At 42.3% G+C, this 16,573-nt stretch overlaps 1 protein-coding gene across 1 annotated transcript in view; it reads right to left on the reverse strand.

The window, feature by feature from the left end:
- The window catches only part of nxn (nucleoredoxin), a 54,361-nt gene extending 39,738 nt beyond the window's left edge, over positions 1-14,623 (reverse strand). Inside the window, exon 1 of the mRNA XM_080025190.1 lies at positions 14,066-14,623. Coding sequence (XP_079881316.1) covers positions 14,066-14,374 — 309 coding nt within the window. The 5' untranslated portion in view covers positions 14,375-14,623. The remainder of the gene's footprint in view (positions 1-14,065) is intronic.
- Between the last annotated feature and the right edge of the window lie 1,950 nt (positions 14,624-16,573).

The following is a 16,573-nucleotide window of genomic DNA, read 5'->3' on the forward strand; positions in this document are numbered from 1 at the left end:
TTTCAACAGCAAAGGAAACAGCTGCAGTTGTATGGTGTTGACTAAGCTAGCATGCTGCTGTAATTATTTCAGTCATCCTCCTACAGCTGCTCACACTTCACCACTGGCAAAAGCAAAAGCAGGCGCAGGATCCTAGTGGATGAAGCTTTGCTCTAGTTTTTCCTTGTCTCTCAATCTGTTCACTTAGTGCCAAGTACAAAATCTGCGTTGTGTTGCCTGCATCACCGAACCCCTCCCCCCCCCCCCCTCAGAAACCACCAGCATATTTTCCCCTGGAATCAACGTAAACAGACGGTGACGGGAGCAGATTTCCATCATTGAGATTAAGAAGTGTTATCCGCGTGTTTGCATAATGAGCAGCAGTGCTAAGTCTTTTTGTATGGCATATAAATCAGGAGTCACATTCATGCTCACAGCATGCCAATATCAAAGCCGAGTCTGTATGAACATCAAAAGCATGGTAATAGGATGATATTTTTTATGGAAAAATATGACACGTAATGGCTGCCATTTGAAGTTCAAAAGATGGTGCAGATCATTGAAAATGTACCATTTCCCTCCCATTCCCCCCCCCCCATCACTGTCTTATAGACTAAAAAAGCTGAAGGCTACTCAATAAGACCAAACTGAAGGCCAGACTTGCATGAACTCATGGTTTTACAGAGATACTTGTGTTTTTCAATTTAACAAAAGAAAAGATTTAAAAATTTTAGCATATACCATCTGGAGAACTCTTGATCCATTTGGAAAAAGATTCCAAGACCCAAGTTCGAAATGGTTACACTTGAGAACCTCTGGCGTATTTTAACCTAATAATCCAGGGCGGTGTGTGGTGCACCCATTTGTTGAACTCACCGTCCACCGAAGACATGCAATCTATTATCTCTATCCACCAAACTTACATAAACTGCTCTGCTTTACCGCGGAAATATTCAGAGCTTTGAGGCCACGCCAGATATATTGTACTTGGCTCTGGGTACACTCTCAGAGATTGGATAAAGGAAGAACATGTTTTAAAAAAGGGAGGACTCGAAAAGTAAGAACAAGTACAGTCAGTCACATTACCCTTCATTCCCAAAGCATAATATGATATTCTGTACTTTAAACAGTCAAATCCTTCAGATATATACATAGGGGAGACCGCTGTTCCTTTTAAGAAAAAGACCACCAATAATAGTCCCTTAGCACAACTGCTATTTGTATTGTTCTGCTTATTGTGCTCTGATGCCAGTTAGCCTTTAACATGAGTGTAATTATGAACTCATCTCCACGCCTAACTGGCAGGTCCCTACCCAGATATTTTTCTCTTAAGTGCAACCCATTTAAGAGGATCCCTCGCGCCAACTCAGCGTCTGAAACCTAAAAGAAGCCGAACTGAGGGAAAACACACAGAGAGAGAGAGAGAGAGAGAGAGAGAGAGAGAGAGAGAGAGATTCATAAAGCACCTGTGAGGATTTTTTGACAGCCCTGCAGAAAATTCTGGCTTATACTGTATTATTCCCGTGGATTTATTTCCTTTTGTTTTTAACATGTTTTTTGGCTTCAATCGGCAGTTCATCTCGACTGCTGCAGACAGCCGACACCTGGAGCAACAAAGCGTCGAAAGGGGAAACGATGAAGTGATGAAGATGCCTTTGTTTCTCCAGGGGTTTTCGGGCCACACAGCAGCGGGACAAGGGGGGCGGGGGGAAGAGAAATTATTCCACATGTTGGGGGCTTTCGTTTTTTAAGCTACAATCTGCAACTCTTTGCACTCACTTGACAACTGAGCACAGATCAAAACGGTGTCTCACCTTTCTCTCTCTCTCTCTCTCTCTCTCTCTCTCTCTCTACAAGCCTGGTTTCATTCATACCAGAAAAACCCACAGTCACATTCTGATGATTTGCGGCAATAATTCTTTCGTCTCACCCCTCCTACACCTCTTCTCAGCCTTTCGAAAAACATAGTACATACCTCTGGCTCTTGCTGCATGCCATAATTATATGATAGATGAAAAGGGAAAGGGGGAACAGATATATGACTTGGCAGAAAACATTGAAATTCCTTACATGAAACCTTCATCTGGATGTTTTTCTGCTTCAGTTCATCAGCTTTGTAAGCGTCTGTGGGGGATTGTGTGCACACAGTTGGCTATTGATGGGGCTCCACTAAAAGAAAAAAAGCACACTTCATGATCTCAGTATAGTCTATACTCCACTATAAGGAAACGCAGGCTTACTGACCACAACACACAGACCGGGGTTGTCGGAGCAGAACCTGCAACAATTGGACTTAAAGAGCACACCTGCTGCTGATTCCAAAAAATAAGCAGCGTAGTCAAATGAGCAGGTGGCGAGTGACATACTGCTGGGCCGCGGTGCAGAGGGAGGGTTAAGTATTTTGTCTTTGTTTATCCACTCCCTACACTCGCACGGTCTCCTGACTCAATTTGACATCTGACTGGCTACAAGTCACATCAGCAGGAATGGACTCACTATAAGCCTCTGCGAGTTCATTTCCTTTAGGGGGAACTGAAGAAACCAGGAAAGACACAGGCAGGCCTGTCCAAGTCCTGTTCACGTCTGGAAAAAGGGTTGTCCATGAAGACATTAAAAAAACTTGGTTTTGGAAAGAGTGCTTATTAGGATGCAAAGACATCACAATGCAGTACTGTTTTAGGAAATCACAAAGCAGGTAGAATGCTTTATAGTTGCAAACAGTGAATGTAAGTGAATACATGAGCAATGATGTTGCGTTATACTTTTATTGGCCATCGTTAGGGATGGCTCCCAAGCGCTAATCTTAAACCTTTGAGTAAACAATGCAGGTCTTGTAGTATGTCATACCTCTTCAATCTCTTCTTATACTACTTTGAAAGGTGGCCCACCGTAAGAGTGGAGCTAATGACATTGTGAGTTACAATCACTCCTGACGCCAGACTAAAGTAATTGCACCGGCATATGATTTGAACATTCATAAAATGAAATAAAGCACATTTAAATAGTTACTGCACCCCCATGGAAATGTTTTTATGATGTTAACTTAATTTTGTTAAACCCCACTTAGCCGTTACAGTGGCAACACGGTAGGTGGAAAATATGGTCCCTGACAGAACCTTGATACAGATAAAGATGGATACACCCTGTGCTTGAAATCCTGTTACTTTCATTTGGGTGAGCACAGCAATCAGGTTTGTGGAGCCTGGCACCGCGAGGCTATAGGGACACTGTTACACACTAATGAGTAGCATGCAAACTGCGTTTTACAATACTACCTTGATGTTGTGTTATTAATAGTAAGTCAAATAATGGTGAGCCTTATGGACAAACTAAATATTCACAATACAAATATGTTCCTGTTAAAGTAACAAATATGTATATGATTACATGACTAAAATAATCTTAAAAAAACAAAAATTATAAACCCACTCTGGAAATATTACTGCTGCTGTAACATAAGGATATAAAACTGACCATGACATCACTGTAGGAAAACAATTTATTGTCGAGTTTCAAAAATTCAATCATTTGATCTAAAGAATACTCCCAAGAGCCCTGTGACTGAGTTTGGTTATTTTCATCCTCCGCTGCCATTTGAGGAAATCACCTTGATCATCATGTGTATCTCAAGTCAACGAGTGAGCGGTGTGCGTGACAAGAAAGAAGCCCGCCACGACTCTGTGGGCCAGTAATCTCTCTTTGAGGCCCCCTCGGCGTCTCTAATTGCCTGGACACTTGTGTCCGAGGGCCGCTCTCGTTCCTAAGTGAAAGGATGAGACCTCTCGTGCTCCTTACAACAGGCTTATGCTGATAAACCCCTTTCATTCAACATGGCCGTGGGATCGGTGTTCCGTGCAAACAGATTGGGCAAAAAAAGACTAATCAAAACAGCGATTAGCCTCCAACACAGAGGCAGAGCTAAGCCACGGCGCGGACTCCGTAGGGGGTCCACTCTCTCCACCGCAAAAAAAAGTATTTGATGATCTGTGTGAGTCTCTCTTTCCCCCCGACAAACACATTCCTAAGAGCAACTACATGAGGTGGAATATGCGTGGAATGCATGTGGTGTTTTTTTTCTTTATTGAAGACGTAGTGTAGTTTATTTAGAAAATGGGGCTTGACAGCTGTAGAAATGTAAACCTCAGAAGACAGGAAACACTTCATGTTCACTGATAGAATGAATCCAAGGACACTTCTTCCCTTCAGACAATCCCTTTCACTCAAAGCACATCCCATTCCCGTCATGGCTAGTGTTACTCTGCCCTTCATGAGTTTGCCCCCTAATATTTCCCCCTGTTACAGCCAGCAACATTGCCAGTGCCTCCATATGGGCTGCCATCAGTGCATTTTCTGGCCTGGTGCTCTTGTTTATTATACAGTCTCCATGTGTTTTCTCAGCCGCAAGGTCAAGTTCTGTGCTTGCTTACTTTACTTGCAGCTGAAGTGAACAAACAAACTTGACGTCAACACTCGCTATATTCAGTATGCAGTAAAGCTACTATAAAAAGAGATCGAGTACATTTTAAGTAAGTTGGTAAAGTTTATTTTATAACACAGCCGTCACGTTGTTAATTAGACACAACTCTAGGCTCTCATCAAAGTTGAGAATCTGAAAACTGACAATACCCGTTGTGTGCCAATTAATAAACAGAAGAGAAGTTAGCAACATAGCATTTAGAGCGTTGAGCAGATAGAGTGAGATATTTAAGATATGTCAGAATTATTAAAATATTTAATCACATAAGTCTATATAATAGTTTTCAACTGACCAACACTAAAATCTATAACTATAATGTAAAGTAAAGTAATAGGCAGGAAAGACATTACACCTTTGTAACCCATAAAAAGACTGACCTATTGTGCTCATTCACTGCTAGTAAATATTTTGCAGCCAGCATAAAAAAAGAAAATGCATCCCAGCTTCATATTGTTAATGTAATGTTACTGATAATACAACAGCATGAATCAATTTACAAGCAATGCTGCAACATTATAATGTTTTCCACATTAGCTTGCCCACCAGTGACCTTGAGTAATAGCTTACAAATGCATTCTAAAGAGTCACGTGACATGAGCATGCATGCACATGCCATGACAGATACCACCTGGGAATATATCAACATATCCGTTTGTCCAAGAAGTAGATATAATGTGCAATTATGGTGGGGGAGCGTGTTGTTGCAGTCGTGTCAAATAACACTGGCTGAGTAAACCCGGTGAACCAGGCTGCAGACAATTTGGCATACTGTTATTTCGATTAATAACCCATATAGAAAACACATTAAATGATGCAGATTCAAGAATGCTTGTTTGTGTGCAATCTTCCTGGAGGAGCAGGAGCTGGGTGCGCCGGGAAATGATTCCAAGTGACTCTTTGGGTTAATAAAAAGATATAATGAGCAAACAACAGGCCAGCAGATCTGCCACAGTCAGGCTCCCCCTCAATTTTGCTACGTTTTTCCTGAACGCATCATGCCAATTTAGCAACGGCAGCGTTTAAATTTGATACAAAAGGCTCGAGTCTTGTGGAGTTTTTAAAGACGCTTACTTATAATTCTTCATTTCGTCAGCAACTGTTGAAACTCCTATTTGCTAAACCATGCCACGCCATCTGACAATCTGACTGAAAGAGCTGATCCAATATTATTGCAAACAGATTCCTGTTGGAGGCTGACTGTGTTGGCATCTGACCTTATTAGACACACAATATATATCCTCAGCTGGCTCATTATTATCCTGTAGGAGATTATACCAGCTCACTGTGAATGTAGCATCGGCCTAAAGGAGGATCAACCAACAGTTAGATCCAACTAATCTGAATTATGTGAGGTGTGCATAAAATCCTTAGAACAGGAAGAAGAAAAAAAAGCAGACATGTAAACTGGCAAGTTCAAATAAAAAAAAACTGAAGATTTGGTGACATGGGCTGATTTCCCACGGGAGACAGGGTTGCTGGAGTGCAACAAGTGTCTTAGGACTGTCAAAAAGACTCTGACAAAGTGCTATTTCTGGATTTTAATATTGTTCAGTTTCCCATGGCGCTCAGTGAACATCTTCGGTCTGTCCACCGCTGAGTGACTGGGGTTGGGTGCGCGAGTGCATGGCGCATGCTGACAGATTGTCGCAGGATGTCACCGTTAAGACTTGGCAAATTAAAAAAGCTATCCCGTTATACTGTTAATATTTCATAAAAAGGAAAAGCTCGGCAAATACGCCTTTTTTGCTTTCTTGATGAGAGTTAAGATGAGAAAAAAAAAAATCGAGAAAGGTATGCCAACTGCTGTTAGTGAAGAAACGGTCCGTCATGTAGTCTTGTTAACATGTTAATTAGTCAACCTTACACTTGCTAGTAGGTGGATTTGTGTTACCTTTAGACAGAGCGAGGAAAGCTGTTTCGAACTTGTGCTTACTTAAGATATGTGCCAGTGCATTTATAGCATCATATTGATCCATTTATTTTTCCACAGTCTTGTCTCTCTAAGGGTAGGAATAACACAAAAAAAATGTAAAGCCAGAAGATCTACATCCTTAAACAGGATGGTTAATCTTTAGGTTTCGGAAAATCACATAAAGCTGTCTCGCAAATCTATCGACAATATTAAAAATCCCACACTGTAATGACTTTGACAGACGTAGAGACCTACTTTAAGACGCAAGGGGCAATGCAGTGAATCTTCTTTGGTATCCTAGATGGGGGATGTGGGCTGGATGCTGCTCTGTCATGCTGCATTTAGAGGTCCACAAAGAAGAGTGGAGCATTTCATCCATCCTCTTACAATATCATCTCTTAGCCCAAGGGAGTAAGTACCATTTCCTCTTTTTCCTGTCCATATACACACACTGGGCCTACCCTTACATCACAAATGTTAACGTACTCAAAACTTTTTTGACATACCCTGATGTCCATCTAAAGTACCCCTTTATCAACACTAGACAACTAATCTCAACTGGATGTTTATTTACCTTAATGTTGTTCTAATTAAATCCTTCTTCTTTTTAAAACCAGTTGAGCTCCTCCATCGTCTTCCACAAACCCCCTGGTCTGGGAAAGTATCACCATTTGAGCCTACACACTGCTAGTGAAATCAAGTACAGGTATAGGCCTAGAGCACAAAAACTGAAAAAGTTTAGATCTGTGACAAATTAGGAATATTTAGGCAACATAATAGACAACAGCCTTGCACTTTGAAAAAAAAAATCAAGCTACCGTTTTCCTCATTTTGTCAGAGTGCATGCTTGTCAGTTGCTGGATAAAAATCCTTTCGCCACATGCGAGACTGGTGCCAGTGTGCCATGCTACACGCTGAGATAGTGGGGCTCTTTGTATGACAAGCTTCTTTTCAGACAGGAGCCAGAGCTGCAGGAGCACTTACACATGGATGAAAACACGACCACGGTGAGGGGGGGTTTTGCAGTTTGCATATACATGCCAGTGCTTCCATCCTAGGAGCGGAAGGTGGTGGCGGTCACATGGAAAGGAAAGGGTTATCATCCAAGGGGAAATTTGTTACGCCAAGAATGTTCATACTATGAATAAATTAACATCAAATCAGCACTGCCACTCACTGATCAGAGCTGATATGCTGAAGGAGATAAGCGTCCTCGAATGTCAGTGATAAAGAGGAAAATTCGTAGTGAATGTGGGCAGTCCAGAGCATGTATCAATCATTGTGTCTATTTCATTTTAGCTTAAGAAATATGATCAGTGGTATTGATGAGGGGGGAAACCGGGCAATCACAAAAGAGCCTAACATTCAATCTAGGAGAGATAACAAAAGGAAGACGAAAGACAGCTCTGGATGGCAGGATGCCCCTGGGGCGGCTATGCTCTTACTATGTTGGATGGGGCTGCTGAGCTGCGTGCGGTGTGGGGCAATTAGAGACCGGAGGATCGAGTGGGGGGAGGGTCCAGGCACAACAACCAGTCCATGAAGTCTTCTAAGCTCAGAATAAAATAAAGGAGGAACAAACCTCCCGGATATGGCAGCGGTAGCGTATTAAAAAAAAAAAAAAAAAGACATGGACACGTGATGGCTGAATTTATGAATAGAAATAGCTACCATCTGCTTATTTCCATGGAAAAGAAGCTCGGTTTAAGCTGCTTTCCTGTCATTGGTACAGTCCCAAAATGAAAATCAAGCCATTGCATGCAGAACCTTTTTCGCTGCACTGGTTTGGATGGTTCCATCGGTAAGTATGTGACAATTGCACTGGTTATATTGGGATAATGTACGCAGGCAGGCCGATCAATCATCTGTTGTTCTCATCGGGAGCTATACTGCAGACATTGCGGTGGACACATTAGCCAAATCTATTATCTTCAACGTCACTCTGGCTTTGGAAAGTCCTCACAGAAAACCCACACATGGTCCAGGAGCAAGTCCAGCTGGAGAGCACGGGGGAACCAAGAGGAAAAGTCAGTCCCAGGGTATAGTTTCAGAGGTTCTTGGAGCGCAGGCAGGGGTCGCAGCCTTACAGCTATTGTGCGATGTCTTGTAACTAATAGATAACGGAAGTAAAAACAGATTGAGTTGCGAGAGGATACACACAGGATACACACAGTGCGACTGTTCCCTAAACTCCCACTTGGGTAACTTAAGCCTCTGAACTTCACCTCTGATAGGATCTCTATTGTCACCTCTGATAATAAAGAGGAGACACAAGTGGACAGTGAAAGGAGACAGTGACACAGGCCTGGTGGTGTGAGATGTCAACAGTTGCCATTGCCAAGTATCCTCAGCCCTCACAGACACACCGTTTCCATGCCCTCTGTCCCCAAAAATGGCTTTCGGTGGAGCAGGTGTCTGTCTGCCCACATTCTTAACATAAGCTCTTGTCAAACATGAAGCCCGGCAACAAGGCCTCACAGCTGCAGGACAATGAAGTCCGTCTCGTTAAAACTACAGTGCTGAACACGTCACGCCAGAGTCAAGGTAACAGTTTCTACAAGGTCAGCCGCATACCACAATGTTAAAGTAAGCGTAACACAAAACCCCAGTGGTGTGGAACTGGAATGTATAAGTAGCAGTAATTACAAAAACCACTGTGCATTTAAATCATATTAAACCCGCACAAGTCATCCTTGAAGAGCATTAAAGCAAGAGGTGCAAATCCCTATTATATAAATTCCTGAGTTTATGCACCTTTTGCGGTGTAATAAAGAAGTCATGATATGTAATTTAAAGAAAATTACCATCTAGTTAGTTACAGGTGTTGTGCCAACATATAGCTTCCGTTACCTAACGCTAAGGCAGGCTCCTAAGTATATCTGAGCCAAATTCAAGGGAGAAAAAGGGGCCTTTGTCTTTTTTATCACGTACCACTACATACGTTTTGTGGACACCCTAACCAATTTAGTCAATTATCTATCTTTGTTTCATGAATGTGGTATAAAGAAATCTTAACAGAATACACATTTCTGGAGAGGGTTATGTCTTTGTTTCACACCTCAGGTATTCAAAGTCAAACAACATGCAACTTTAGGATAACTAACGAGTTAGGCTTTAGCTAGACATTTAATCTGCCAGGGTCAAATACTTCTAAGTAAGGATAAGCTTTATTTTCCATTTAGTCCCAGAGCCGACTTCGTAATAGATGACTTGCTAAACTCATCTGTACTTTGATCTGAGTTAAGAACCTAAATGTGAGTCCTACTGTTTCAGGGTCACCGCTTTATTTGGCGGAGTCTGCAATGTTAGACCACTATGGCTGACCTTGTTCTGTGTCCAAAGGACTTATCCTCAACTAACCATCTTAAGGGGAAGTAACCGTCACACCATTTTTAAGACAATCTATTAATTTTACTTTTAATTATCTTTGCTTTACGAGAAGACCTGTTGTTAAGTAGCAGTCAGAGATGTTTTATTTTTCTCTCTCACTACCTCCCCTGCTGATCTTACAGACCTCCGGTTTGGCATCATTCCAATACCGTACATGAAGTCTGTTCCCATGAGCCAGCAGAAAAACTGGTGAGGAGTACATCCTCTCTGAATCCTACAATTATCTCTAAAGCTCTCTATTGCAGATGTTCCACATCACAGAAGCCTCAAAAATGTCAGCCTGTTGACGTTATTAGCCCACACTGTGTGAGCGAAGTAGAGATACAACAAAAAGGGGGGAAAACATCCAGCGCTACAGGCCCACAAAAACCAAAACGCAACACTGACAGATCAAGACGGGAGAATTACCACCTGCAGATAAAACAGTTGAGGTCCTTTTCAAGTCCTTTCTACTGTCACAGGGGCAAGGAGTTATGATGGGCTGGGCAGGCTGCTGTTTTCAGCAGATCAGTGACATATTGATGAAAGCCTGAAGGCCCTTGCACCCTTAGCAAAACCTCTGAACAAGAGGCCTTTCTCTCATAGCGACGCATTCCCTCCCCCTTCCACTCCTGCAGGAGCAGCTCTGGCAGCACCTCAACTTGTTCTCCCCCCTTTGGTCAAGTTTTCAAGTTGCATTAGCCAAGGCTTTAATTGATTTACATGGAACTCTGTTTCACAAGACCATGTAAGGCGGTGCCAGCAAGCAGAGACACAGGCAGACAGCTGGCCGTCCCTGAACAGCAAGCAGACGTCCACTCGCTGACAGCGTGCTACCCCGGGGACCCCCAAGACAAACACTACTGCATATCCCTATATGCTGTTCAGAAACAATGCTTATGACCTCTTGGTCTTTGTAGCTTTGAGAGTGACACCACCTTGAGAATAGAAAAATATCAAATTAAAAAGAGTACATGCAGTCAAAAAGCTGACCCCAAGTGGAAGCTTTATAAAAACACTGCCAGTCAGACATGAGGAATAACAAGAAAATTAATGTCATTGGCGCGAAGATAAAAAGCCCAGTTACACGAGTCAGTCTATTTATGTTGGATACAAAACCAACAGAGAACGGCTATACACAAGACTTTTCACTACTTTTCAAAGCATAGATTATATAATGAACAGCCTTGGCTTTAAGTTAACAACCCCAGACGTTTTCTTTCTCTCTCTCTCTCTCTCTCTGTATGTAATAAAGAACATCATCCCCTCATCATTAAATAACAAACATTTCCTGCGACGGGAAAGGCCAGGAGAAACCCCTGAGAGAGAAGAAAAAGGAGGACAGCCTCCAGTGAGGGAGAGAGAGCCAAGTCGGTACAGGGCAGAGGAGGCGAGGGGGAGAGGGGGAGAGGGGGAGGGACAGACAGAGGTTCATAGGTGGGAGGCGACGATGGATGCTCCGAAAGACACCGCTGAAGAAAGAAATCCTTCAGGAGACTGAGCTCAGCTTGAGAGAGAGGGGAGAGGGGAAGTGAGTGGGCCACAACAGCAGGCCCTCCACTGGGTCAAATCCCTCCCCCTTACCTGCTGCTTTATAATCTGTTGCATACATTTAGACATCTTCAGCAGCATATCATCCTCCGTTACTTAGGGACTATTCAAATCAACCCCAAATGTCACCCCATATTATTTGCTAAAATCTTTAATTAGACAAACCTCATTATAAAGAAAAAAATATGGTTGTACATTATTGTCCTGAAATGACCACCTTGTGTTTAACCAAAATACATAAATCCCAACACAGTAGACAGCTAATTAGGGCCTCTCAACTAACAACTGTTTTCATTATCCATGAATGTGAAGATTATTTTCCGATGAATATTCATTTCCATTCTAAATAATATGCAAAAAGCAAGAAAAAAGTTAACAAAGGGCACTTTTTAATTCAAAATTTGATGTATTCCATCTGGAAAAAGCAAATATTTGGCATTATCAAATCAGTTGGCAAATACATTTCTGTTGACATACTAATTAAACCATTGCTATCCACAGGAAAAACTACTTGATCCATGCATCAAAACATTAAGTCAGGTTCGCCGGAGTTACAAAACCAACTCCAGACATTTGGACATTTCTAGCCTATATAGCACGATCATTATAAGAATATTTAAATGCCACCAGCATGCATAAATCATGAACTAACTAGTGGATGATGAGTGGCAGCGACACGCTCTGCATGCCCCTGGAGATGGCACAATTGTAAAACACTGTTCCTGTCCTAAAGCTGCTGACTGAGACGTGAATTTTCACTTGCGAGGGAGAATAGGCCCAAAAGGTTGGACGAAGCCCAAAGCTGAACCAAAAACTGCAGGCCCCTCTGCAAAACACAGATACACGACTGTGCTGCTGCTGTATATTCTGACAAGGCCCAGACAGCCAAACAGACCGCCGGCTGGAGCACGAACAATGGGCTATGTTGATGGCATAGACATTTTCCAACAAGCAGTGTAGGAGCACAATAACGCTGCACTGTGGCGATGGATGTGCTCCGCCCCAGACAACAACAAGACAACCCCCCAATACACCACCTCCCTCCTCCTCCTCCTCATCTCCCAGCTTCATCCCCGCCTGGACTTGATTATTATGTGCCATGAAAATCATCATTGGCAATCTGAAAGAATTTACAAGACAATGACACAGCCCGAGTCACCCTGCCTCACATGCACAAAGAACAGTTAGGGGGTGAGATGGCTAAAAACGTGGCAAGACTACACAGGATCATGCATCCTTTTTGACCATGATTTAATGATGGTGTAAAACTCATATTGCATGATATAACCAAGGTTGAAAATATACTCATTTGTAGTACACAGTGTTTTTTGCAGTGCTCATATTCTTTTCTAAGAAATAATTCCTCCTAAAAAGTCTAATCAGGCCTAATATTCAAAAGCTGAAAGGGTCCAAATCCTCTTTACTGTTATTTGTAACAATATTCAATCCGTAGCAGCTTTTTACTTTGGAAAAAAGAAAAATCAGCAATCCCAGTCTTGCATGACTGACACTATGGTATCTTTGTTTGTTTATGCCTCATCTGCAATTACATTTAGAAAGGAAAAAAGAGACACGACATCCTGCAGCACACAACTGATGCAACATACAAAATTACTCTCTTCATGTTGATACAGCTGCAAATATCACTTACTAACTACTGGTAAAGGAAACCTCCACCATATGTGTTCTTAGTTTGCGTAAAGACAAGTAATATGTCCACAAGATGTTTGTAAGAGTCCTGCTTATGTGGGGCAAGTTTTGAACAAGAAAAACAAAACACACACACACACAAAACATTTTTTTAACTTATTCATCAAAATATTGGTTATTAAATGGTGGTAAGTAATGCAATTTAATAGTACCGGTAATACCCTGTCCTAAAAATAAATATAATTTTTTTTTCTTTGTCTATTTCCATTGAAGATCACATATATTTACAATGCATTTGAAAAATATATATCATTCACAGATAATTGAGACAAATGTTAAAGTACTTGATGAGTGCGAGAAATCAATTAAGTGAACTACAAAATACTGCAAGCCATGTAGGCTATTGTTGACACACCGTGAACCAGGGGAGGGAACCAGGGAAAGCTATAGATGACATAATGGCAAATTAAAAAGGCCTTCACTCAGCAAGCTCCACTCAGATGCAATGATAACAGTGCATAGAGGTTAGCTCAAACATTATATGGCAATAACTATTCCTTCCACACGACTGTGCAGACAAAGGGAAATTGAGTCGTTTCCTGCCCTGCTTAGAAGTTAGGAATGTCTGACCTGCCACCTTTGGATGATCAAATTAAGTCAATGGATCAACAGGCTGGCTGCATGTGTTAATAAATAAAATGGTTAAAATATATATTTTTATTTCAATGCAAACTCAATTTAATTTTCCATTTGTTGAATGTGGATAGGCCTATAAAGTGGATACTTTCTTAAAGATGTTATCTGATTTGATCTTGTGTAAAATATCCCATACTTGTAAATGTGTGATGTCAATAATTATCTAGACTTTGTTTATTAAAGACATATTTGACAGAAGTGCAGCTGATTTGGAAAAAAAATCCGGTTTAAGGGAATAAAAAAGGAAGCCGATTAAAAGAATGATCAAATTCCATTTGCCAAATTAAAGCCTACACCTGTGCAGTGACAGCATGAAGTAGACATGACCTGGTTTTTCCAGCCCACTCAACACATTGAAACCTCTCCAGAGAGAGAATAAGCAGCACTGATGTGGCTGTAATGGTCTTCATGACCGCAACAGCCCATCTTACCTTTTTGTGTCTATCTTTGAAAGGTAACGCAGGCCATGGCATCTCCTGCAAAAAGTCTTGCCAGTGTTTCTGGTCCTGATCCGACGAGATGAAGACGATTTCCAATTTGTCCTTGTGGTCCGACGCCTTTTTGAACCGGCTGTAAAACTCACTGAGGCTGCCGTTGAACTGCTTGCACGGGGCATTCAGGCTGCAGCCAAAGAAGAGCCCGACCAGGGAGAGCTTGGCGCCCAGCGACTGCACGTCCACCTCGGCTTTCTCGCTGTTGACGAGCCGCTCCCCGAGTAGACTCACCAGAAACTCCGACATCGCGGCACACACAACGTTACCCTCGGCCGAGACTGCTGCTGCTGCTGCACATGTAACCGCTATGCTCACGCGACACACCCGCCACTTCCTCCACCACCTCCAATCTCGAGGTTGTGTTCAGTAGGTGAGCTCCCGGCCCGTGTGAGGCGTTGCGGTCTGTGTCTCACCGCGGCTCGTCCTCCGGTGTGAGCGCTGTGCAGGAATGCACCCCGTTTAAATCGCCCCTACTGCAACAGCGGTTGCGCTCTTTCCCCCCCACACCCAAAGCATATAGGCTACACTTTCATTATGACAGCTGGTTATTCAAGGCTATACGTATACTTAATCACTATAGTCTGTGGGTTATTATTTCACGTGTTCACAAAAGAAAGGCAGCACTGTTATTTTAATGACTTTCGTTAAAACAAATGTAGTCCTTAACCTATCAGATTTTCAGAGTAAAAGCACCCGTAGGCCTATTCTAAGTTTGACCCCAACTATACATTAACTTAAATCAAATGCTTAGGATTGGTTCATTTTATAAGCTACATTAGACAACTTAATTTAGATTATGCACAGTTCAAAATGAGGCCTACTTGTTGTAGATTCCTACTTTATTCCTATGGATATGCTGCCACCTAGTGTTCACAAGAAGAAACTACTTGGAGTGCTGCAGCCAATGATAAGAAGGTGCATGGGAAATAGTTTTCAATTGTGGAGAGGCTTATACATGTACAGGTCCTTCTCATATAATTAGCATATTGTGATAAAGTTGATTATTTTCCATAATGTAATGATAATAATTGAACTTTCATATATTTTAGATTCATTGCACACCAACTGAAATATTTCAGGTCTTTTGTTGTTTTAATACTGATGATTTTGACATACAGCTCATGAAAACCCCAAATTCCTATCTCAAAAAATTAGCATATCATGAAAAGGTACTCTAAACGAGCTCTTAACCTAATCATCTGAATCAACTAATTAACTCTAAACACCTGCAAAAGATTCCTGAGGCTTTTAAAAACTCCCAGCCTGGTTCATTACTCAAAACAAAACCGCAATCATGGGTAAGACTGCCGACCTGACTGCTGTCCAGAAGGCCATCATTGACACCCTCAAGCAAGAGGGTAAGACACAGAAAGAAATTTCTGAGCGAATAGGCTGTTCCCAGAGTGCTGTATCAAGGCACCTCAGTTGGAAGTCTGTGGGAAGGAAAAAGTGTGGCAGAAAACGCTGCACAACCAGAAGAGGTGACCGGACCCTGAGGAGGATTGTGGAGAAGGGCCGATTCCAGACATTGGGGGACATGCGGAAGCAGTAGACTGAGTCTGGAGTAGAAACATCCAGAGCCACCGTGCACAGGTGTGTGCAGGAAATGGGCTACAGGTGCCGCATTCCCCAGGTCAAGCCACTTTTGAACCAGAAACAGCGGCAGAAGCGCCTGACCTGGGCTACAGAGAAGCAGCACTGGACTGTTGCTCAGTGGTCCAAAGTACTTTTTTCGGATGAAAGCAAATTTTGCATGTCATTCGGAAATCAAGGTGCCAGAGTCTGGAGGAAGACTGGGGAGAAGGAAATGCCAAAATGCCTGAAGTCCAGTGTCAAGTACCCACAGTCAGTGATGGTCTGTGGTGCCATGTTAGCTGCTGGTGTTGGTCCACTGTGTTTTATCAAAGGCAGGGTCAATGCAGCTAGCTATCAGGAGATTTTGGAGCATTACATGCTTCCATCTGCTGAAAAGCTTTATGGAGACGAAGATTTCATTTTTCAACAAGACCTGGCACCTGCTCACAGTGCCAAAACCACTGGTAAATGGTTTACTGACCATGGTATTACTGTGCTCAATTGGCCTGCCAACTCTCCTGACCTGAACCCCATAGAGAATCTGTGGGATATTGTGAAGAGGAAGTTGAGAGACACCAGACCCAACACTGTGGATGAGCTTAAGGCCGCTATCGAAGCATCCTGGGCCTCCATAACACCTCAGCAGTGCCACAGGCTGATTGCCTCCATGCCACGCCGCATTGAAGCAGTCATTTCTGCGAAAGGATTCCCGACCAAGTATTGAGTGCATAACTGAACATAATTATTTGAAGGTTGACTTTTTTGTATTAAAAACACTTTTCTTTTATTGGTAGGATGAAATATGCTAATTTTTTGAGATAGGGATTTTTGGTTTTTCTTAACTTTTTTGCCAAAATCATCAATATTAAA

Source organism: Ammodytes marinus, assembly GCF_949987685.1.
Source record: "Ammodytes marinus genome assembly, chromosome: 3".
Taxonomy (NCBI): domain Eukaryota; kingdom Metazoa; phylum Chordata; class Actinopteri; order Uranoscopiformes; family Ammodytidae; genus Ammodytes; species Ammodytes marinus.